The 23,565-nt window shown below is 38.2% G+C and overlaps 7 protein-coding genes across 9 annotated transcripts; 4 read left to right on the forward strand and 3 right to left on the reverse strand.

Annotated features, from left to right (window-relative positions):
* The first annotated feature begins 10 nt into the window (after positions 1 to 10).
* LOC110845427 (vacuolar protein sorting-associated protein 45) lies at positions 11 to 3,615 on the forward strand. 2 transcript variants are annotated; one of them, XM_022091827.2, is made up of 6 exons: positions 11 to 225; positions 315 to 388; positions 610 to 787; positions 863 to 1,573; positions 1,702 to 1,786; positions 1,858 to 2,952. In XM_022091827.2, exons 3-6 carry the CDS (start codon positions 727 to 729, stop codon positions 2,717 to 2,719), a joined length of 1,719 nt encoding a protein of 572 aa, XP_021947519.1. In that variant the 5' UTR covers positions 11 to 225; positions 315 to 388; positions 610 to 726; the 3' UTR covers positions 2,720 to 2,952. The 2 variants fall into 2 exon arrangements, 1 of the variants encoding a protein (XP_021947519.1); XR_002547535.2 differs by lacking the exons at positions 610 to 787; positions 863 to 1,573; positions 1,702 to 1,786 and having other exon boundaries at positions 26 to 225; positions 2,918 to 3,615.
* On the reverse strand, positions 3,488 to 4,914 carry LOC110845430. The gene is made up of 2 exons (XM_022091831.2): positions 4,684 to 4,914; positions 3,488 to 4,603 (listed from the first exon to the last, which is right to left on the reverse strand). Exons 1-2 carry the CDS (start codon positions 4,706 to 4,708, stop codon positions 3,729 to 3,731), a joined length of 900 nt encoding a protein of 299 aa, XP_021947523.1. The 5' UTR covers positions 4,709 to 4,914; the 3' UTR covers positions 3,488 to 3,728.
* Positions 4,915 to 4,988: 74 nt separating this feature from the next.
* Positions 4,989 to 6,797, forward strand: LOC110845429 (cyclin-H). Its single transcript, XM_022091830.2, has 7 exons — positions 4,989 to 5,267; positions 5,360 to 5,550; positions 5,633 to 5,689; positions 5,818 to 6,067; positions 6,172 to 6,292; positions 6,372 to 6,489; positions 6,561 to 6,797. The coding sequence occupies exons 1-7, from the start codon at positions 5,142 to 5,144 to the stop codon at positions 6,655 to 6,657; spliced, it is 960 nt and encodes a 319-aa protein (XP_021947522.1). The 5' UTR covers positions 4,989 to 5,141; the 3' UTR covers positions 6,658 to 6,797.
* On the reverse strand, positions 6,703 to 9,302 carry LOC110845428 (protein-lysine N-methyltransferase EFM3). Its single transcript, XM_022091828.2, has 7 exons — positions 8,550 to 9,302; positions 8,209 to 8,347; positions 7,770 to 8,012; positions 7,494 to 7,660; positions 7,211 to 7,386; positions 6,968 to 7,108; positions 6,703 to 6,898 (listed from the first exon to the last, which is right to left on the reverse strand). The coding sequence occupies exons 1-7, from the start codon at positions 8,753 to 8,755 to the stop codon at positions 6,810 to 6,812; spliced, it is 1,161 nt and encodes a 386-aa protein (XP_021947520.1). The 5' UTR covers positions 8,756 to 9,302; the 3' UTR covers positions 6,703 to 6,809.
* Positions 9,303 to 9,626: 324 nt separating this feature from the next.
* On the forward strand, positions 9,627 to 12,737 carry LOC118434838. The gene is made up of 5 exons (XM_035849217.1): positions 9,627 to 10,962; positions 11,195 to 11,330; positions 11,605 to 12,294; positions 12,381 to 12,648; positions 12,707 to 12,737. The coding sequence occupies exons 1-5, from the start codon at positions 10,906 to 10,908 to the stop codon at positions 12,735 to 12,737; spliced, it is 1,182 nt and encodes a 393-aa protein (XP_035705110.1). The 5' UTR covers positions 9,627 to 10,905.
* On the forward strand, positions 12,649 to 13,976 carry LOC118434993. 2 transcript variants are annotated; one of them, XM_035849943.1, is made up of 5 exons: positions 12,649 to 13,084; positions 13,199 to 13,240; positions 13,346 to 13,472; positions 13,601 to 13,695; positions 13,826 to 13,976. In XM_035849943.1, the coding sequence occupies exons 1-5, from the start codon at positions 12,803 to 12,805 to the stop codon at positions 13,871 to 13,873; spliced, it is 594 nt and encodes a 197-aa protein (XP_035705836.1). In that variant the 5' UTR covers positions 12,649 to 12,802; the 3' UTR covers positions 13,874 to 13,976. The 2 variants fall into 2 exon arrangements, with proteins under 2 accessions (XP_035705836.1, XP_035705835.1); XM_035849942.1 differs by having other exon boundaries at positions 13,601 to 13,976.
* A 5,360-nt stretch (positions 13,977 to 19,336) lies between these two features.
* LOC110846549 lies at positions 19,337 to 23,137 on the reverse strand. Its single transcript, XM_022093340.2, has 3 exons — positions 22,305 to 23,137; positions 20,700 to 21,113; positions 19,337 to 20,242 (listed from the first exon to the last, which is right to left on the reverse strand). The coding sequence occupies exons 1-3, from the start codon at positions 22,368 to 22,370 to the stop codon at positions 20,042 to 20,044; spliced, it is 681 nt and encodes a 226-aa protein (XP_021949032.1). The 5' UTR covers positions 22,371 to 23,137; the 3' UTR covers positions 19,337 to 20,041.
* Positions 23,138 to 23,565: the final 428 nt, after the last annotated feature.

The following is a 23,565-nucleotide window of genomic DNA, read 5'->3' on the forward strand; positions in this document are numbered from 1 at the left end:
TTCCAATGCACACGTATTGTTTGCATGAAACATTGGTCAGCATATGCCCAGAATTCGTCATTGCAGTCAGTTGATCTTGATCGACATTTCATTTCATCAGTAGCACCACGTAAATTGACTTAAATCAATATTATCATGTTTAGTTCAATCAACAACGTTTAAAAGTCTGATATTATCTGTTACTTGCGACATCATTCGTTTCTAATTCCTTCAAAGTGTTGAAAGGTGAGTTTCATTGTCTAGTTATTAAAAAATAAAACTACAACTATTAAATTTAGCAAGGATTGTACAAAAATGGAGTTTTGATTTTTTAGGAATGAAACGTTGAAATCTGAATCTCCGACCGTGCATTTGGTAGTCTTTCCGAGTTGATTGTAATTACAAAGAGGTGAGTGCGTTTAGTGATTTTCATTTTCAGTATTTAGCAATGATAAATTAGCATGTCGTGTTTATTATTGTATCTCAAATTGTTGGTGTTCATATGTAACTATCAAAAGTCGGAAATGCTATAATTAGACTAATTGTTGTGTCATATATTCTGATAAATTTTCCAACCAATTTCAAACTGGGACAATTTCCATTGATTGGATTAATATGTGGAAATTGTAGAAAGAAAGCCAACCATCCGTCATCCGTCATCTTGTGGGCGTGGCGTAACATTTATTCGCGACCCTACATAATCAATCAGCATTATTCACTATACCACGACAAACAGTCACTAACAAAATGAATACAGTTTTGGCTATTCGTCAGTATGTGGATAAAATGATTCAAAATAGTGGGCCCGGTAAGCAATAATAGATCCAACAATGAAAATGAGTAATTTTAGAATGTGAAGCAACAATCTGAAATGTATTACTAGGAATGAAAATACTATTGATGGATGCGAAAACAACAGGAGTAATTTCAATGGTATACTCTCAGTCGGAAATTATGCAGAAAGAAGTTTATTTGTGCGACCGACTGGATAACTTCAAAAATCGGGAACCACTCCGTCATCTCAAGTGCTTAACTTTTCTTCGTCCAACGGAAGAAAATATAAACCTACTTTCTCAGGAATTGCGAGCACCTTTGTATGGATCCTATTTTCTGCATTGGAGCAATGTCATCTCAAAATCAGATGTCAAGCGCCTGGCTGAGGCAGACGAGCAAGAAGTTGTGCGAGAAATTGTCGAATATTTTGCAGATTACATTCCAATTAATCCTCATACATTCATTAGCAACATTCCTCATGGACCAATCTTTACGGAGGTGGATTTGATAGATGATAAGACGGCGCAAAATATTGCGCTGGCTTTAATGAGCTATGTACTGTCAGTTAAAAAGGCACCTTTAATCCGGTTCACGGAATGGTCACTCCCTTGTCAAAAAATTGCCGACAAATTTTCCAACTTGATGAATAAAGAGTCAAATCTTTTCGACTTTTCACAACGCCAAGGAAAACCTGTTTTACTTATCCTAGACCGCAGAGACGATTGTGTCACACCGCTCTTGAATCAGTGGACTTATCAGGCAATGGTTCACGAACTATTAACAATCAAAAACCATCGAGTTAGCCTTGCCGATGCCCCAGGTATGTTTTTGTGCGTAGTATTTTAATTAATGAGCATATAAAATATTAATACAACACTAAATTGCATATTAACTACCATGTTTTATCGATTTTGATATTTCACTAAAATTGGAATAATATTTATACAGATATACCAAAGGACTTTAAGGAAGTTGTGCTATCCCCAGAAAATGACCGTTTCTTTGCTGAAAACCTCTACGCAGATTTTGGCAGGTATGTGACACATTATTATAAACCTCGGACAACAATTATGTCATAATACATATATTTGATGTGTTAAACAGCGTGGGTCAAAGTCTACGTGCTCTAGTGGAACGGTTTCAGGAAACAGCTAAATCTCATCAAAAAGTTGAATCTATTGACGACATGAAGAATTTTATTGAGAATTACCCTCACTTTAAGCAAATGTCGGGAACGGTGTCAAAGCATGTAGCAGTGGTTGGAGAGCTTGCTCGATTGAATGAAAAGTACCACTTGCTAGAAGTCTCAGAATTAGAACAGGATATCGCATGTCATGCCAATCATTCTCAAAATCTCCAGCGACTGAAGCAACTTATATCAAACAGCAAAATACGGGATGTTGATGCCCTTCGACTTGTTCTTTTATATGCCCTAAAGTACGAAGCACATTCCAACAATGACATAATGGGATTGGTGACCAAACTGAAAGCAAGGGGTATTTCAGAGGAGAACATATCGTTGGTCAAAGCTTTACTAAAATTCGGCGGTGTCAAGAAACGAAAGTCGGACTTGTTTGGATCTGACCCAGTTGCACAAACCAAGCGATTCATCAAAGGGCTTCAAGGAGTAGAAAATATTTATACTCAGCATGTCCCATGGATGAAAAGTATTATTGAAGATTTGCTGAAAGGGAAAGCCAAAGACCAGCTGCCATATTTCAACGCATCTTCTGGAAGAATGGGCAGTGGCAGTGCTCCTGTGGATCCCACATTTCGTCCATCGGAAATTATTGTGTTTGTAATCGGGGGTATCACCTATGAAGAAGCATTAGCGATCCACAACATCAATCGAGCTGAGAATCGCCTCTGCGTTGTACTCGGTGGAACTTCGATGCAAAACATGAAATCATTTTTGGAAGAAATTCGAAGTTCAAAATCAAAGAAAATTGATCCACGAGCCGTTTAAGTCATATTTAATGCATTCTGCAAAAAGAAGCTATCAAAATTTTAAGCCTGTTCACTGCAACTTATTGTTAGCCTCCTTATAGTTTATTGATACAGATATGAACCCAATATTGAGATACAATAATATTCTTGCTTCATCAGTAATTAATTCTACATTGAAGCTTTAATCCATTTCAATTATTTATATTCTAATCAATAGGATACGGAAATAAATTTGTTTGCCGTTACGAGAGATCAGAATGTTCAGTTGGCTGTCACAACAAGCCAAAGACTTGGTGTCTACTTCCACGACAGGACAACCCATCATTACTCTCGAAGGGTCTGGTTCATCAGCTTCAAAGAAGAAGAAAGTGGACGAAGAGGGTGAGGTGGTTGAAGAAGAATTTGTTTGCGTGGGTCGAAGTTCATTTTATTCTGGAGTAGAACAACCCTCTGTGCCATTTAGTTACCTGCCTTATTCTCCATCCCCCAGTTCCTCTGCTGGCCATCCTCCTTGTCCTTCAGGAATGTATCCACACCTACCAACCCCTCTTGCCCACCCTAATTATCACCACTCAACAGAGCCTACTTCGCTTGATCCTATACATGAAGCCTTGAAACATGTTCCTTTTGTTTTACGCAACGATTTAAGGCCGATCCCACCAACTATATACAACGCGTTTCAGGTGAATGATATAAATAGGAGGAATCAAGTAGATTGGACGCAATATGAGTATGATTTTGAATTAGAAAGATCTGTAGTCAGAGAAGTTTATCAATACTATTCAAATCGTTAGAACAAATATTTATTTTATTAATTTAAATAATATTCAGCAGCGCATATTGGTCACAACAACGATTTTGTACATCTATGTATTTTATTTAGAAATAAATTCGAGTTTCAAGTTATTATCCTTATAAACAGTTGAGAAAAATAGTTATCATAAATTCTGGTTCATTCCCAATTTTTAAAAATACATTTTTAAACATCATTAGGATAATAAAATAATGCGATTTGATCTTCATCTCCTCTAATGAATACTCCAATCATATTCAGAAAATGAGAGCTTAAAGTTCTCTTGGATTTTCTGGAAATCTGATTGTTGTTCTGGTTTACAATAAGGCATAATTTTTTGGACAATAGCTTTCTGATCAGGACCAAAGTCTTCTCGATACCAATCCAGTATTTTTGACACCATCACTACTCTCTTCTCTACTTCTACATGAACGTCATTCTGACAAAAGTTCTTTGCAGCAATGTCCAAACCTTGATCCAGATTGTCAGCAGAAAATAATCGGAGGGGTGGACAAGACATTGCGCCACAATTCAGTGCGAAGTGGATTCTTGGGTCCAACTCCGACATAACAAGAGCCCTTCGTGGATCCCCTACTTTGAAAAAGTAGTCCTTATACGTCGGATGAAGCTTGTTGCACCTCAATACACCGTGTTCAATGTCATCCAGGGAGAATTGTAGCTCTCCGATTTTGTAGGCGTACATTTGCCAAAATTTTTCCAGTTGCAGAACGCTTTTCTGATCCGACACATTTTGGGCGAATGCATGAATCGTTAGAGTGTTGTAAATGTTGATGAAGAATGTTTTCTTCTCGATTTCATTCAGAGAGAATATATCCACCTTCTTCAAACCGCTGCAATTTTTCTGGAACTCGATAAATCCTAAACTTTCTCTTAATTCTGCGTATTTCACACTGCCATCCGGTTGGAGAAAGTCTCCTTTCAGTTTTAATACCTCTTTATGAAGTTGTTTCGACAAATCTACCACTTTTTTTGCCTCAAGCATGCTAATCGCTTCTCCGCTTTCCAGGTCGTTCAATATCTTGACTTTGCTGGGGTCCAACATTGTTCTAGTTTCCGCAATGAGTTGTATTCCCCGAATAACTCCGACACCTTTGTCACAATAAAACAGATTGTGAAATTGGATTGTAAAAAAGTGAAGGGCTTCAATCAAAGTTATTTAGTAGCTTCACCAGTCTTTCCAATGTTGCTTCCCATTAGATTTGTCAAGTCAATTGATTTGAACTGCCTTTAGTAAATTTAAAGTTACACTGTGTAACTTTAACTTTACATGCACATGTTTCTTTTTCTTGTGCTTCATTGCATGTTTAAATGGCTTACACATTTTCATGGTGTACAGTTTCTAAATTTGCACACCTAAAGATTGCTTTTTAGCCCGATATTCCACGAATTATGGTTCTTCCAACTATGTACATATTCCATACGTACTATTATAAATCGAAGAAAGTAGAATCGCATAAGAAGGAGCGGAGTGAGACAACGTGGGAATAGTCAGTCAATCGGTTCTGGACGAACTTTCTCCAAAGTTACTCTGGCTGGATTATTTCGAACACAAATGTTTAATTAGATCTATTTAAAGACTCAAGAAAATTTCTGATAAAAAGCAAAGCCGCTCCGATAAAACAGAAACATGTTCACAACTAGTACGCAAAAGCATTTTTGGATTTTCGCCGATGATGAAGCCCTTAAAAACATCCGCGAAGAAACCAACAGGAAGTTTGTCGATAAACATTCGAACGACTTATCCGATATTAAGGTTACAATGACTATATAACTGTATACTACAAATAATATGTATAATATAATACAATCGTAACACATAAATTGTACTTAATTTGAAATTCACAGGAAGCTCAAGATCATTTTTTAACCGTTGATGAGGAAAAAACCCTTTTGTCAATGTATGAGTTCCAGTTGAAAGATTTTTGTTTCAAGTTCCAGCCTCCAATGAACAAAACAGTGATAAGCACAGCGTTTCATTATTTTAAACGGTTCTATCTTTACAACTCTGTGATGAATTACCACCCAAAGGAAATTATGTGAGCAAGTTTATTTCATATTCTAATGTGCATATGTACTATCTACGTCAAAGTTAACGTCTTACGATAATATCGAATATAGGGTGACTTGTATATATCTGGCTTGTAAAATTGAAGAATTCAACCTTACACTCAATAGGTAAGAACATTGTCATCTTAATAATATTGACAACTTTATAACTGGATTCTGGTCCGACAATAACTAAAAATCATTAAACGAACACTACGATGGGCTGTGCTCACATTCTAATGCTTTTTTATTTTCAGATTCGTTGCCAATATTCGCGGAGACAGAGAAAAGGCAACGGATATCATTTTGAACAATGAATTATTGCTCATGTCTGCAATGAAATTTCACTTAACAATTCACAACCCTTACAGACCGGTTGAGGGATTATTAATCGATCTAAAGACTAGATATCCACATTTCGATGCTGAAATTCTCCGTCCGCATGTCGAAGACTTTTTGGATAAGGTTTTACTCACAGATATTCCTCTACAGTATGCACCTTCTCAAGTGAGTCAAGACCTTATAAGTAATTTAATAATTAGTCCATCTCCACCAAGTGAAATTTTAGTAAATTTGATGATAATAATATGCATGCAAAAATTTTATGTTAGATTGCATTAGCAAGTGTTTTGGAAGCTGGAAGAAAATGTAAAGAAAAAGTTGACCCTTATGTAACTGAGACATTGGTGACGGATCAGTCATTGTTGCTCCCTGTAGTCGAAGCTGTTCGAAGTAATTATAATTTACCACTTCCATGTTTAAACGAAAACTTTAATGTTGAGACTTCTTAAGCATTTGTGTTAATTTGTAGCCATCAGAAAGACGGTACGGATGACAAGTATTGACTCACCGAACCGAGAATTACGAATCGAGCTGGATAAAAAATTAGAAAAATGTAGAAATCAAGAAAATAATCCGGACAGTGCTATGTAATATAAAATGATAAACCCCTATGTTTGATTTATCCATGTTGAAAATAATGATGATACATGTATTGTAGATACAAATCCCGGTTAAAACGCTTGGAGGAGAACATGGATGATGACGAAGCATCGAGAGACTCAAATTTTGATCACTTCGATGACTCTTTTAATTAACTTTTCAATTTGTCTCTTACAAATAGAATTAGTTCGGCATAATAATATCTTTTGTATATCAGTGTCAAGATGAGGTTAATGTAATTGTTTGTACTTTCATAGATCAATCATATTGTAATAAACTAGGATTTATCAAACTACTTTTTCAAAATCTATGATATTATTCGTCTTGTAATTTTGTAAATTATTCCATTCTTGTCACCCCACGAATAGATTTCCTTGAATTCAACGGAATGGCTCTCTGCATACAAAATTTGGGGTAGTTAAATTGTCAGTCAGTGGAACTTAAAAAATCAACTTAAATTCTTACCCAGGCATGTTTTTAGCACACGTAGCGTTTCTTCATTTCGTACCGTGCAAGCAATCAATGCGATGGAGTCCTTATGGCTTTCGAGAAATTTCTTCATCAAATCCACCAAAGCAGGTATCAGACTCGTGTCAAAAACTATATCTGCGTCGTAGTTAGTCGCGTTGATGTAATAAAATATCAATTTTCATTATTCGAGTGCTAATGGGGCAGTATAAATTTTATTGGCGATAAAACTCGACTTACCTGCACCCAACAGAACTCCCGGCCCCAACTCCTCACTCTCCGTCGCCGTTCTAACGAGTTTTCCAAACTTTATCCCATCTTGCTCGTTCTGCCAGTCAACCTTCTCCACTTGGATCACATCAGTCTTTAAAGCACCAAAGTTTTCTTCCAAGTTGATCTTGCATTTCCTCAAAGCACTTTAGGTATCATATAAATAAAGCTTATGTACACTAAATACCTTATACGTATACTAGTACTCTGTACCAGATTATGACTATAATATTTACTCGTGTAGGGTTCAGACCTCCAATGTCCATCCGTTGCAAAATACTTTAATATATGGGGAAATATCTTAAGCGCAGCAGTAGCCAATAAGCCACACCCACATCCAAGCTCCAACACCCATTTTCGCTCCTTAATTGCTTGGTTATTTTCGCCAAGACTGAACCACCTCACCAACTCGATGGAGGCCTTGTGGATAAAGAGATATGGGTGTCGCATTACTTAGAATATTGACAATTCACAAAGCCATTACAACACATTAATTATATCATCAAACCCGGATGAGTGCATATCTCACCTCCCAAGTTAAAAGGCCGGTGGTGCCTTCCGAGACGATTGCACGCTCGTTTTCGAATATCTTTACCATACCGAAATTTTCCGGCAATTCGTAGAACCGGTAGAAAGGCTCGGTCTGCTCTGCCTCCATGCCAGATAGAGATTCTAATGACTCGTACCATAAAGCAGACGGCTCATTGTCATCCTCCGCACCATCGTCCTTATCACGTTTTGCAGATTCACAAGATCCCAGCACCGTATCCAACTAAATGCATACAAAGACATGGTTGATGGCGATATAGAGAAGCAATTAAAAGATAAAATCCTAATGACTCCTTCCTCGCTTCTCAAAGTGTTTCACATTCCAAGAAATTGGCAAGTTTATTAAGGCGTCATCCATTTATATATATAGCGCAGTATAAGACTTCAGAGCTAGAATTGTTCAATTTCAGTTGAGGTACCTGTTTAATGATATACTTTACGAACGCAATTCTGTATTGTGTGGGTGGTTGGTATTCTTTTTCCCCCTCGGACCGTGGGTAACCAACGCTTGCTTCGTGGAGTTGCTGAATACGCTCTGACAGAGTTTCTACGGGATATCTGGAAAATGAGATGACTTCATTGCCACAAACTAAATACACCCATGCTGTACTAGTACATAGGACTAGGGCTAAAAATTGCATACATATGTAAATGCTGAGAACGCCGTCTTAATCACAATATTCACGTAAAAAAGGAAAGGATGAAAGTAGAAAGAAAGTTAGTCGAACATTATCAGTGATAATTTATCACACATAAATACCTCGTGGTAGCAGTTGAGACGACCACGTTGGTGCTGGACGAGGTCGTATCGGTTCCCAAGAACTCGGCAAGGTTTTTAATTTGTGACGGAGGTCGGCACAACAAATACTCCTGACGAATGTGCCGGAGTAGATGGGAAGTGCTTTCTCCAGAAAGAGACGAACTCAGTGGATGGGAATCAGGGGCAGCGGAGCGGTTCATTATCATTACGTTAGAGCTGAACTGATTGACGGATTATGTTCACTCGTTAGTAGAAATAATGTGTACAATTAGCGATAACTCATACACTATGCTTTCCCGGATTTGTGATTAGATCAGTCAACTACAATCCAGCAGACACTCTTCTGACCTTAATAATTAACGCAATATCCCAGCAGCTTTCTCCTCTCGACGGCTGTTTGACTGACCACTTATTTCGCACGATTTTAGGCTTTCTTTCCTCACATCTGTCCACTATGTAGTATGTGTAAGTAGGTAAGGAATGAATGGATTACTGAAAATCCTAATAATTTCATATAAATTCGAGTAGGAAATAAACTAACAACCAAACAATGAATCTAATCAATAACACCAACATTTGGGGTACACATTACATTCGCCTCATGCTTAGCAAAATTCTCATGTGCAGTTTTTTGCCTCTACGAGGAGTTTGTGCGAAAATGTTGGGAAGTTTCGGTCAAAGTCAGACTGACTGCATTGTGAATAAAAGTCCTATGTCTGGAAGAGTTTTATTTTTCCTTTTACTTGCACTTGCCCAGTATGGATGGACCTTGTCGACTGAGTCTGAAATTTTAATTAAAAAGACACATAAAACCAGTCAATACGAGCCCGAGACATGAAAAAAGAGCGTTCCCATTCCTGCTGACTGTGAGATCAGATCCATTACAATGAAGTTAGTGTTCCTTTTTACTTATCCCTGGCCATGCTAAATGCTACCACTACATACTACTGCCCGATTTCTAACTATATCATCATCCGCTAAATATATTCGGTGGTGGGGACGCAGGCAGTGGGAATGATTCAAAGGAAAATTTCATTTATCTTCCAAATTATTGTCAAAGCGTCTGATGGCAAAAGAAAGAGCATAAAAGTAATTGTGTGTCGTGTCGTAATGTGAGCCTGGAAGAGAAGAGAATTTGAGTAGGAGATCCATGAAAATATTTTTATTGCATTATATCCTTTTTCTCCACTTTCTCCCTTTTTCGCCGGCTGACGACGACGACGACGCTGCTTACCTACCACCGCACCACCCCTGCACATTACACATTATCCTCTTTACCCGTCATTTGTACATTGTGTGTGTGTGTGTGGTGATCTGATATAACAACAGACTTTATTGCCGAAGCGACACAAGGCTGCCTTTGTACTTACGAGTGCCTCAAGTATCTTTTATTAGTTATGCTTGAACGGCAGTGGGGAATTTGCCAAAATGTCAAATGGGCCGTCCTCGTACATATTACTTTGCCAGTTATTAGATAGTTTCAGCAGCACTGGTCTGGAGATGGTCACGTAGAACTAGTTTCCCTCTTCCTACTACTTTTGTTTCTATAAAGATGGAGAAACTCCAAATAGGATTTTCTGCATCTTCTTCTCCAAAGCACAAAATCAGATTTGCTGGCTAGTTTCTGCGTATTTCCTTAAAATGCATTAGAAAGCTGGGTGCCAAAGAACGAGACATAAAATATTGTTGCAGTAAAATGTTTCTGCAGGCAGAAATTGTGGGCGAACTACTTGGTTCACCAGAGATGGAAAGGAAAGTTGTTGATGAAGCAAGGACGTTTTCTTCCACCAAACATATTTGCAGCATGAATAGCATCTATTTACTACAGCACAACCATAATAAATGTTGGTATTCACTTGTCGAGTTGCGTAATAATTAATGCATTCACTTGTCTTCGTCGTTTGTAGCAGGGTGCACTGCACAAGAATGAGAAACACAATTAACAATCAACAAAGTCCTTGAGTGTTTTCTACACCTTTATTTATTGTGAAATTGATTGCATTCAGAATAGAAAATATGTAAATATGTATGTACGAGTTGATTCATTTACCAACTTGTGTATACATCGGAGCATATATTTATTATTGAGCTTCACAAAATCATGGATTGTTTATTATTTTATTTTCTTAGTTTATTTTATTAAATTTTTGGGGGATCCTAGGATTAGTATTTTATTTCGATTCAATGCGTGTCGTTTCGCCTCTATTTTATGGAAGACTCAATAGCAATAAATGAAACATGTTCCGCTTTCAGGCTTCTTGTCCAGGGTCGTGACTTGTATTCATTAAGACTCGCAGAAACGAAAAAAAAACTTTCTCAAAGGAAATTAATCCTTTTACTGGTTCTGCAATGGTGAATGGTGTTTTTATTTCTATTAAATTTCTACTTATTCTCCTCAGATCCTCTGCTACATGTAAGTCTTTCATTCTCATCCACCCACCCACCTCGCTTGCTTTTCGATTAATTCCAAGCATGTCTTAACCAACTAGTTGGATGGAACACGATATGCTTTCACATTTGATTGAGTACTGATAAGATACTAAAACACAAACACCCCAGTTGATTATATTTCTGTATGTACTTTAGTACCAAGAAAGTTAGGACTTTCTTGTAGCTAACATTTTGCACCTTCCTTTTGCACATAGACAGACCCTGTCGAAGTTGACGACACTACTTCCTTTCCAATTCGACTGAGTGTGATTGATGGAGATGGACTACCGGTGATTGTGGATATGTACAGAGAAGGAGATCATTATCTCTTCATTCCCGTCGCACCCAACGGTAAGCGTAACGAAGAAGCCTCTACTCGATTATTTTGTAAAGGAGGTTATACAAGAAATCATTTTGAAACGTTTTGACACTTTCAAAATATTTACATAATAGGACAACTTTTTATGCAATGTACACCGCTGTTTTAAAGTTATGAAAATAATGGAAAACTTTCTTATTATTTGTATCCGTCAAGGATAAAGTTCATGCATCATATGTAAAATGTGATCCCCCAAAGTTTTTGTGACTTGTGATGCCCAAAAAAATTGATTTAATTTTTTTGTAGGGACCCGGTTGATCAAAAATCCAAATTTGGAAGACCCTGACCCGGAACTTGGGAGAATTCTTGCACGGCAATACTCTATGAAGGAGAGATCAAGATGGGTCGAACCTGAGGAGAATTTGGAGAGGAGAAAGGCGGTGACAGGGGGAACAAATATTGACACTCCTCGAGGAGTGGTGGGAAAAGAAGACGACGACGAGAGTCCAAGCAGATCCCGTGGACTATCTTTCAATCAAAGTGCCTTTAAACAAACGGACTCCTCCACTCTCCCTCCTCGTAGTCGTAGTGTTATGAAAAAAGAATGGAGAAATGTCGACAGTCATAGTCCCTACAGACCTCAAAATGATGATGGCGATGGTGGTGGAGGAGGGAATTTTTTCAGGGATGGTGGCACGACATCCTCTGATGATGAGACAGAGTTCCACTTACAGCCAGAAAACCCTAATACCATCTCTTTCCTATTTGACAAAAATAAAAATGATGAAGCAAATACTGGTGGTGGCGAATCATCTCTGGAACATTCTTCTTCAACTTCGCCTCTTTCTCCAATTTCTCCTCGCATCATGTTGGACGAAAGAAAAATGCTCCAAGGCGGCTCTGAACACCAATCTGACTTGGAGTTGAAACCTCCATCACCAAAGATATCAATGTCATCTGCAAAGATTCCATCGTCTGAGAAAATATTATTTAATGGTGCTATGACCTTGCCATCGCATGATAACTCAAATCTACAATATGCTGTCTGCTTTCAATATGCTCATTGAATTCTTCTAATTTAGGTTCCACAGAAAGTCCTCATCATCAAAGCCATACTCCTGCATCAGGAGAAGAGCCTAATTCCACTACAAGTAATGGGAAAATTAGATTCCCCGTCGCAAGTGATGGTGATGAAGACGATGGCGCAGCAAGTTATCCTTTGAGACATTTGTCCACTATAGAAAGCCACCGCGTGGAGAAAGTCTCCCCAAGAAATTCCAACAGTATAAAAAACTACACCAGAGTTAAATCAGGACGATCGTTTAAAAAAGCTACAAAAAATATAACATTGTCAAAATCAAAATCTGTACCAAATTTCTCTAAAGACCAGAGTCCATTATGGGTTCAGAGAGGGGACTTGGCAAAAAAGTTACGTTTAGTGAATCCTCCCAAATATGCTAAGCTAATAAATGTGACGTCTGGCAATAAGCATGTCGTAATCCTGATGCTCTCCGATACCAAGGGAAGTGTGGAAGTTACTGCAAGAAGAGCGTCGATACCAAGTTTCAAGAAGAAAGTTAAAAACTACAAAAGCATTACAACTTACAAGGCACGAACACCAGCGTCACATGCAAAGTCGCGAACCACTTTTGTCACCCTCTTACCTGATCCAAAGGACACTGTAAAAAATATCACGTGCTTGTCATCAGCTATGATTTCCGACAGAAAGGCTGCTGTAAATCGTAAATATCAGAAACAGGAGGGCTCGTGTCCTCACGATTATCCCGTAAGAAACCGAAATCTATACAGTGCATATCAGTTACGTCTTTCGTAACACCATTACTAAATACATATATATGTACGTTGATTAGTTCAAACGTCTGTCGATTATTAATTCCAGTGCAAAAGTCACAATTCTTGTTCTCTTTGGAAAACTGGGCTGGTAAGTTGATTCTTCCAAGAGAAGTTTGAAAATCTAAACAAATGAGGACATTCATTAGGTGTGCGTATGTATATGTGCATGTAATAGTACGTATCCATTTGTTAGGTTGGTGAGGATTTGGCCATTAATCAATGGATATCGTTATCTTTCCTTGAGGATATTTTCTTGGGAGTTGATCCGAAGACGTTACACATCGTCAGATCGGTTTTCCAAGACTGCATTCACCAGAATGGTAAGCCAAGTTTATACGTAGAAGTGGAGGGCGGAGCAGGGTGAAAGTAGTGAAGATATATGGCGGATTTAGATCACTCCTCCATTTATCTGATGATGGTGGTTCATGAAACGATTTTTATGCTGCAGGCATAACCATACCGATTTCCAAAGTTAGGCCAACCCCGGATTGTGAAAGTCGAGTGCAGCACATCACTGACTGCCTCCTTACTTCACAGAACAAGGTTTGTTTGTTGACTTGTCTTAACCAAAGGATCAACTTGGATCCTACATTTTCTGCTCTTCCAATGCAGCCAGTGGTTAAATTTTGGCACAAAAATGCTTTCTCTTCTTCAATTTATTGTCGATTTTCAGGGACTCTGTAACAACTATAATGCACCTCCAGCAACAACAGCAGTGTAGTTTAGAGAATCGCACATAGTGGTACAAGTCAAACCGCATGTGGTAACTGTACTATGCTAGACACAAAAATAAAGATGAAAAATAAAGGCACAATTGTGATTTACTTATTCCATGTGTTGAAACAAAAGGGTGTGGTTTCGTCTTTCAATTGAAAGCAATATAATATTTATTCCTGCAACTGCACGTGTGTACATGCAGCAGGATATCGGAAACGAGGGAACTCATCCAATTTAAATATGTGGGCATTCCTTCCTCTTATTACTTGCTTTACATAAACTTGGCACGAGAAACACAATCAACGTGCACCATTTCATTTCTTGTATGAACAAGTTAGCATTTGCATAAACACTTTGCTTTAGTACCATCGCATCTGGTGGCGAAGGAAAATAAAACTGACCATGTTGATGTGGACCCTTATGTTTTTAACACTCTAATTCTATGTCGAAAGTTTCAGAAATTGTAAATCCACCAATCCGACACCGCGTTCAAACATGCAAACCGTCTCATTACTTGGATCATATAATGTAATAGAGAAAGCTACTTTGCTGAAGCATATATACATGCACGCTTACATAGTTCAGCTAACAATATCTATAGTGCGTATTTACATAATAAATGTGTTTAGAAATTGGTAAGAAAACTTAACGGTTCCTTGTCAAACAAAAAAATCGTACATCACTGTGTACATTTCGTGTACACTATGTATATCATTGGTTCAAAGACACACAATTTAAAAGAAATTCAGCAAGAATTGAGATTGAATTGCATTAACATACAATTGAGGAGCATTGGTGCATAAATATTTGGATCGTTATGTTCCATTTGAACAAATAAATTTTTATAGATGGAAGGAATGAGCTTCATCAAATAAATTGGTAGTGTAATAGTATCCTCTAAAGTAGCGACTATGGCGTAGAATTCTATGTACGGACTACATATTTAAGGAAAGGTGCGTCCCATCATTTGTGTCCCTATATGTTTTCCACCCCAATCGTTTGATCCTCCCAAACACAACAATGCGACTCTTATTTGAAAACCATAATTTATTTATTTAAAAGCGGCGGTACCCACACGAGGTGGAAAGTTACCGCAGGTTAAAACCTTACATTCATTTGGCGACACTTCACTGAGGAGTATAGTTTGTTATTGATTATCTCATAAAAATTTTCTGTACAAAGGGTTAAATATTCGAAACTTTGATTTTTATATATTTTAACGACACGTTTTTGGGCTGTATGACTGCGCTATGACGCAAAACGTGGTACGAGGGTATACTCTCTCCAATCCAAACCATGGGTTCTTTGTTTACGGGGATCAAGCGATTGGATGGAAAATGTACAGGAACGCAAATGATGGACGCAAGTCTTTCCTCAATTCGCCAATTTACATACATGGGCGTATAATTGTAATATATAAATGCCGAGGCATGCATGCAATGTACTTGATGTTCTTGTTGAGATGAGTTCAGTCAGTTAGGTTGACCATCTTATTTCATCTCGCTGTTTGTTGTTTGTTGCTCTTCGCCGACGTACTTTTATCTTACGTAATGATCCACATAACAAGAACGTGAGTGGAGAAAGTTCAAAGCTAAAAATGCTAGTGGGATATGTCAGATGTGAAGCTCCTTGTGACTAAGATCAAACCTAGATCAGACGTTGCCCTGTCATGGTTTGTGAAAGCCAAGTTACTATGCTCGTTAGAAATTTATCTGTATTCAGGCCAACCAACCCGTTTGTCTTGTCTTCCTTAATTTGAAGGGAGAGACGAAGGAAGGATGTCCAAGAATACACATTGCCTCTAATTTTTCGAATGCAGCAAAACTTCACCATAGTAAAAGTCCATAGTGAAGGAAACTATTTACACATCTTTGTGAATCCATACACACAGATATGCATACATAGGTTTCATATATGTGTGTACTATTGACCAGATAAATTTTAAAGTCATGAGGATATATAGTAGATTTTCATTTGAGTATTAAAATTGGTTGTAAAATGTATGTTCAAAATAATATCCGGCACTGATATTCTTGCAGAAATCAAAATTTGGTTCTTGTAATTGTTCTTGGTGTCAAACTCTGTTGAAATTCACGCTAACAGGAAATGGTTTCTCATTTAATTGGGCAATTTTCGCTGAATTAATGGGATTAGAAAGTAAAAGTAAACAAGTGTTCGCAAAGGTATCAAAACCAAGGAAAGCAAACAGCTAAACAAATTAAGAAATCATTCGGATGCCAGATGAAACTGTGTAGTCAGAGAGGAATGAGATTTTAGCCACTTGCTAAGTATTTAACAATTTCACTGCCTGAAGGTTCTTTTAGGGAAATGCACCAAGCATCCGTGGGATTCATATTATTTCATGCACTATTATTACTCCCCCAAGGTAAAGGATACACGCAGAGTAGCGACTATATGCTCCAACTGAGATACATATGTCTATATGCAGCTCTCTCTATTATTTCATGAGTGATTTATTTAAACAGTGATTTGATTTGAATTGCAAAAATGCCATGCTCTCGTTTACCATCAGCATCAAGGATCCGAGGGGAGAAAACATTCTATAGGACCGATTACTGAAAGTTTATCAAGGCCAACCTGGGAATACTTCGTTCAACACCTTCATGTCGGTCAAATTATGATTTTACCTCATAAATCAACCTGTCCCCAACACTCTCTCAATTTAATACTTTTTCAATATATGCAGTTGGAGCCTTGGGAGCCTTCGTGGGAAGAAATATGTATGCAGCTCATCACATCGTCTACATATGTATGACATCTTCTATGCATCACATGCAGCTTTACGCCGCAATGGTAAGGCCTACATAAGAGCCATGAGTCGGTAACCAAATAGAGTGGTATACAATGAAGTGAAAAAGTAATATGCCTTAAATTTTTTACGTTATGTGGGTTGGTAATCAATTATGTAACCACAAGGAATTAACCATTCTCGTCTTTCTCCTTTCGAATCTCTGAATTGATTTGTTAGCTGCCCGTCGTCTCAGTCGCTCAAGATTCGTTTCATACAGTCGAGATGAAACGGAAAGTGAGCACCACTGTAAAATTGAATCTCCACACACACGCTCTTCCTCTCTCTGCCACACACACACACTGATTGCGCGAGGGGAGTGGAACTGGAGAGAGGTCTCCAGAGAAATTCACAATTTGGTAAAACCATTCTTTGGACCACCGAGCAAACGAACGATTGTATCGCAGGATGTGTCATTGTGAATCCGACTTTCGCAGCAGTAAGAACAAGATGTGTTTCAATGTCTAATCTCAAATCAGATTCAATTTATTTTCAGAACCGATTCCTTTTCCAGTTCTGCATCGTCTTTCCAGCAGAGACAGAACGTTGGCAAAGTTTCATAGGCTAAAATTGCGGCGGTAGTATTATTTTAGCATGTTGGGGAATCCTTCTAGTCTTCTAGGACAGAAATGTAATCCTGTCCTGGAAAAAGTCACTTCGATACGCACCTTTCTCCCAGTTCTAGAGGGAAATTGGAATTGTTTTCATAGTTTTCATATTCCTAAACGTGTTCAAACGTATGTATGTAAGTACATATGGATGAAAGACAAGGTATGCACCTCTAGCGGTATGCTTGAAGACTTTGCATAAAATCCTACTTGCTGCATTTTTGATTCGTCAATCTCCTTAAAATTATCTGCATTACTTTATTTACAATATGTACAAAGCTTTGTCGTTTATAGCACAGCAATCAAAGTGACCCAAACTAATGTAAGAATAAATTGAGGAGAGATCTTAACGGTGGTTGTATGAATTCGAAGCCAAGCCAAGCTGTGGTGTGGTGGAGTGGATGTGGTCACAATCTTTCACTGATGCATATATTGTATTATTTTCTTAAAGGTGCATGTGTACAAGAGGAAGAGCAAGAACTGCTTAATGTAATAGCATTGTGGGTTCACGTAATGGAATTTAGAATGGAATTCCTCTTTGCCTTAACTTTCTCCCACATATTTTTATGGAACCGCATGAATTCTTGGTACACTTTATTTTCTTACAAAGTACGTGTGTATGTAGCTACCATGAGGTACATGTTTATATGTAAGACAGGCGTGCATATATATTTTGTGAATATACACGTGCGAGGAAATGTGTAGCTTCTCCAAGTTGGAAAACCAAGCTGTAACAATGCATCAAGATTTTTGCATGAATTGCAAAAGGTAGGAACCATGCACAGCTGTTATCAAAATTGTTCAAAGTGGTGGAAGTGGAAGGAGCACTTCCTTCCGTAAGATAACCTGAAATATTAAATGTGAGATATGAGTACGTCAAGGCCTTGTCCTCAAATTCTGCCATTCCTCCAATTCAAGGAGAACCGTTGAGTAAGTAGATTTTTCAGGAAGGAAGGCACTCTCAAGCAAATGGTGCTTTCACTTGCTTCCCATCCTGCTCCTGCAACCACGTTCCATCTTCTGTGCCGTGTGTACAAAGAGAGAAAACTACCACACGAGATTGAATTACATGAAATCGATGAAACCTAGAGGACATACAATCTTGAGGAGAAGTGCTGAGTTTATCAGCACCATTTATTGGATTAAAACGCTCATTGCAGTAATGTCATATTGTTGAATGAAACAACACACTATTGTTTCATACTGTGCACGGATAAGCACGGGCGAGCCTGTCCATATTACCAGAGTGGAGTAATTACAGTGGAAATCAGAATTTCACAGCTAATTCTTTGCAATTATTTTCCGAATATGATATGAAAGAAGGTGACGACTAAAGGACCACAGCCCGATTGAGGTTTCTAGTCACATCCGACCAGTGTCAAAAATCTTAGCTCAAAGAACATAGTACTGCACTGTATAACTCTATAGGTCTATAATATGTCTTATTCCATGCTGGACTCATTGTTTACTGCTACTGCTGTCTCACGGTTGATGAAGGACCGCTTCCGAATGTGCACAGCAGTATCCGGTATGGATCAAGAAAAAGTGATCTAATGGTTTTTCTAGATAAGCTCTGCTCGAGTATGTATCTGGACAAAGAAAGTCCTTCCTTCGTCGAAGTATGTCTACCTCCGAATGGCAAGAAATGACATGAACAAGACAAGTCCATGGCGTGCTACTGAAACATAATGAAGTTCGTGTCACTGAGACTTTTGACTTTCTCTTTAACATCAGTCTATAGTTTTTCTAGTAGTCTCCTCCTCTTCACTTCTCGTCGATTTTTCTCAAAGAACACGTTTACATATTTTTCTGTTTTTTTAGCCCCAACGCAAAGTCCAATGAATGTCCTGGAACACAAAAGTGTACAAAATTCTAAGCATATCATCGTCTCTCTTCATGCACTTTTGTAAACTTGAGACTTGGTTGGTTAATAAATATATGTACTCTACTGCTGAGGCTGTTGTCTGCTTATACTTACTTTCACCCTTACATTAACGCCTGTTTATTAGTACAGTTGATGAATTTATGCCCTTTGTTCGGCGAACTTGTGTTCTGTGGTGTAGGATATTTTATTCTGTGGTTGTTGCTTTTGGGTTGTTAAGCAGAAATTATTTATTCCATTGCTGCACGGTCGGGAGTTCAAGTTTTCTAGGTGATGTATTATTCAGGAGGTTTGGCCCAAGCATTGAGCTATCGTACTGTTTTGTTGTTCCCCGTCTCTGTCCACACAAATATCTGCAAACTTGTTCCGAAACTCTCCATAACGTTCATTTTGAAACCAAGTTGATTTCACTTTACATACTTTCCTCCGTTATACTTCTCTCACAGATTTGCTCCACAGTACAAACTCGTCATGTTGTAGGAGCTTGTTGTGTAGATGGTTCATATATGTACATATTTATGTTGTCTTACATATGCACAAAATATATTTTTAACAAGTCCATCATAAAATTTTTTGTCACTTCACGATATTAACCACTAAAGTTTGATCCAGGACTTCACACTGTCATATAAAGCAATGTCGATTGTGTAAACATAAATTGGAACTAGGCACCTTTCACTGCAATAATTGGTTTACAAATACAAGTGAAATACAATTTCTCAACGGAATTTGTTAAATAACGCAAGCTGAGATTACGCACTAATTTGGAGTAAACGTAGATGGACAGAGTGGAAGTAAAGCTATGTGTTTACAAACGAACGACCCACAAACTTAGGTCATGAAGAATTTAATCTGCGATATAAATTTATGACTTCATATAAATGCCATTACAATAAATAGGAAATAAATGGATAGGAGGGTGTCAGCAGTAACTAGGGCAAGGAATAATTTCTCATCCGTGGAGTAGGCAGGTATGGAGTTGCCCTCGCAGAGAAATAGCACCAAACAGGAAGTGAGGCAGAAGAGAATGCTGCAATTCACGGCCACCCAGATTTGCGAGGGAGCTTTTTCGTCCTGAAACCCAACCAAACAATATGAATGAGTGAAAGTGATAAATTGCCCCTTATCATTCTCATGTTTACAACTCCGTGTCAAGCGGAACGTAAATTTGCAAAGTGTCAACCCATGCATACTCCCGAGCAAAGTGAGACTCAAGCTTGTCTCCCCTGAAACTGTGTGCCTCCAAAATGGGACACACAACTATACGAGTCATCAGATTATGTCATTATTTCACAATTTTGTGAGCACTTCACAATAACCTTCCAGAGACTGCTTTTTGATTTGGTTGACCATTTTCCCATGTCCCTAAAATGCTATGAAACATTATACTGACGACATATACTTGGTAGACTTTGTGTGTGTAGTAAAAAAAAAGTAGGCGATGCAAATTTTCTGTACCGGTGAGATTTACTTTGAGAATGAGATGGGTGTGGTCTCGGGGCTGTAAACTTCATCCGAGAAGGACTCTTACCCAATTAATGAAACATAGGAGGAGACAGGAGCAAAGAAATTGGAAGACGACAGCACACAAGGCCAAAAGTCCACAGACGAGCATAGCTTTGGAGTACTGCAACATAAAATCCCTGGACAGGGAGTCGTCGTCGTCTGCGCTACGAAGGAGATTGTGACTAGAAGTAAACTCTGCGAGTCCACCAAGTTCACTGGGAGCAAGGGATTCATCGTCTTTTTCTTCTTCTGGATAGATTAGCCCTTCCTGGAAAGATCTTCCTTTCATCATGGGATCCAATTTCCAGACAACTTCTGCCCTATTTTGAAACTCTAGAGAAGAGCTCAGATGTTGTTGCTGAAAAGTAGGATTAGTTGTCACTTCCAAAGATATGGAGATCAGTCTGACACCCATAAACCCAACTGCTACTGCCATCGCCTGCAACATTATACACACACATACACAATCAAGTTAACATATCCTTTTAGCATTCACCAGAGTCGCGTGTCACATTTTCAAACGTCCTCAATCATAAATTAAGATAAAAAATCTTCTGGCTAAACAAATAAGTATTGGAGCACCTTACTTTTGCATCTTAATACATATAGCCATAATATATAGCCAGAAATAACGCAGAAGACCCACATTTAGGTTCTTTTGTGTATTATATGGTGAAAGCTCCACATTCAAAGCACAACTTGAAGTTAAAATGCCGAAAAAGGGTTTTTTAAACCAAATTCAAATTCGCTCGGTTGTGCACAATCACGACGCAATGAAAATTAGGTTTCCGGCTGAAGATAGATACAGATCTGCTGCCGGAGATTGTAGATCCGGTGCCCGAATTTGTATTTATTTATCCTCGAGAAACTTTCAGCCCTTCCGGGATTAAGTTCTCCGTCGTGGATAAGGTTAGATTAGATTTGAGTCTCACTGACGGCAATTCCACACCCACATTTCAATTTCTATCCTGAACCCAAAGTCAGGATCCCGTGCCAACTCAGGATTCGAATTCTCGTGGGATTTAGGTCAAAGTAAAGAAAAGCGGGCACAATTCGCATTTCAATGGCGTCTCTTTGGATTGATACCGTATTCTCTCATGCCTCAAAGTTGGCGTTCTCATGTGATGCCCGTAGATTGTACAAAATTAACAACAATAAAACATAACTTTTGATTTCAAAGAAGACTGCCAGAGGCATCTCTCTTGTGTATTTGGTTGTGTGCATTGTAATTCCTCGATAAAAGAGCCAGCCTTCTCTTTATTTGTTTCATACATGTTTTAAGGCATTTCATGTGCGCTACTACATGTAATAGTGCAGCACAATGCAGTAAAAGTATTTATATCATTTTATTTACAAAGAAAAAGTTCTCCTTCCAAATATTGATCTTTCCGAAATGTGTACTCAACTGCAGGAATTGGTCGTCTAATTGTTTTGAGCATATGCCAAGTTAGTGCGCAAAACGGAAAATCCTATTAATTAAATAATTTGGTCATAGCATGCAAGAAAGAACCATAAAAGAAAAACCTCCTTTTTTCGGTATGATACCCTATTTACCGTAATACCAAACTTTGGACTAAGGAAGAAACCGCAATTCTTGATTCAATAATAATGGAATTAGTGAGCTCCTTACCATAGATAAATGAGTAATGATCTTTACTCCCACTTTCAGTGGCATGCAACACGGATTGGCCACCATTCTCCGTCTTCCCTTGTTCCTTTGTTCCTTATATCATGCAACCCATTAGAAACTAGCACACATCTGAATTTGATTTCCCAAAAGTGAAAAAGTTAGCGAGCTGTGAACAAAAAGTAAAAAATGGGGAATGCAAGTTTTGTTGGAAGAGGTAAAATATCTATTTTCTTTCCTGGAAGCACTCCTTAATTATTTGTTCATAATGTTTCATTCTTTTCAGAAAAGAGAGCAACGTTTTTTGGCACTATTTTATTATTCCAGCACTGCAGCCAACATTGTAATCTTCTTCTTCCATGCACACCCGTTAGATTATACGGTACCAGAAATTTATCCTTCTTTCCATTTGTGTCGATTGCAAAGTATGAGTGTTGCAAAGGAAAATAAATTTTGCAATGTTAATTACATTTGGTATTCAAATAAAAGTTAAGCTACTGGTTGTCTTCTTTTCGCAAAAAAGGCAAGACAAGAGAAAACTGGGAGAAAGTGGCACAGACGAATCTCACACACGTATCCACTCGAGTCCATGTTACGACATTGAATGGTGTTGCCCATCCCGGAACTTATCGCGGTAATGTCAGCTAATTTACCATTCAGCTAATCTCGGGGTGAGAGAACTTCCCCCGTAAATGTTGCTTATATCTTATACGTATTACGTATACATTATTTATGTGTATGTGGATATTCCTCTTCCTCACTTGGTGCCAACAAAGCCAACGAAAACAAAACGGATTTATTTCTTTATGTATTTCTATGAAATGCACGGGTTGAGAAGAAGTGTCGTTCTCCACCACGGCTAAAAATAAACAAAAGTAGAAAAGAGACGGGTTGACTCCGAGAAATCCTTTGTATAGAAACTGAGAATTCTGAACTTGACTAGTTTTCAGTCATAGGTCAAAAGTTGGTTGTTGTTCATACATATACGTACGAACAAGTGCGAATACGCAAATACAAATACGAATTGTCCGTGCATGCAATGTGCGGCTTAAGTTTCAATCCCACCATGGTGGAGATAGAGATGAAGTTTATGTGAATTGTTTTCATGTCTTTGTTGTTGTGAGATATGCTTTGATATCTGACAAAGGCTGTCTTCATCATTTGTCATTCCTCTAAAATCTTGACTAAACGCCAAGATCAGAGCCAAGGCTTACCTACATTGCCATTATACATGCACATGTTGCACACGTACTTAACGTCATAC

Source organism: Folsomia candida, unplaced genomic scaffold, assembly GCF_002217175.1.
Source record: "Folsomia candida strain VU population unplaced genomic scaffold, ASM221717v1 Fcan01_Sc003, whole genome shotgun sequence".
In the NCBI taxonomy this organism is placed as follows: Eukaryota; Metazoa; Arthropoda; class Collembola; order Entomobryomorpha; family Isotomidae; genus Folsomia; species Folsomia candida.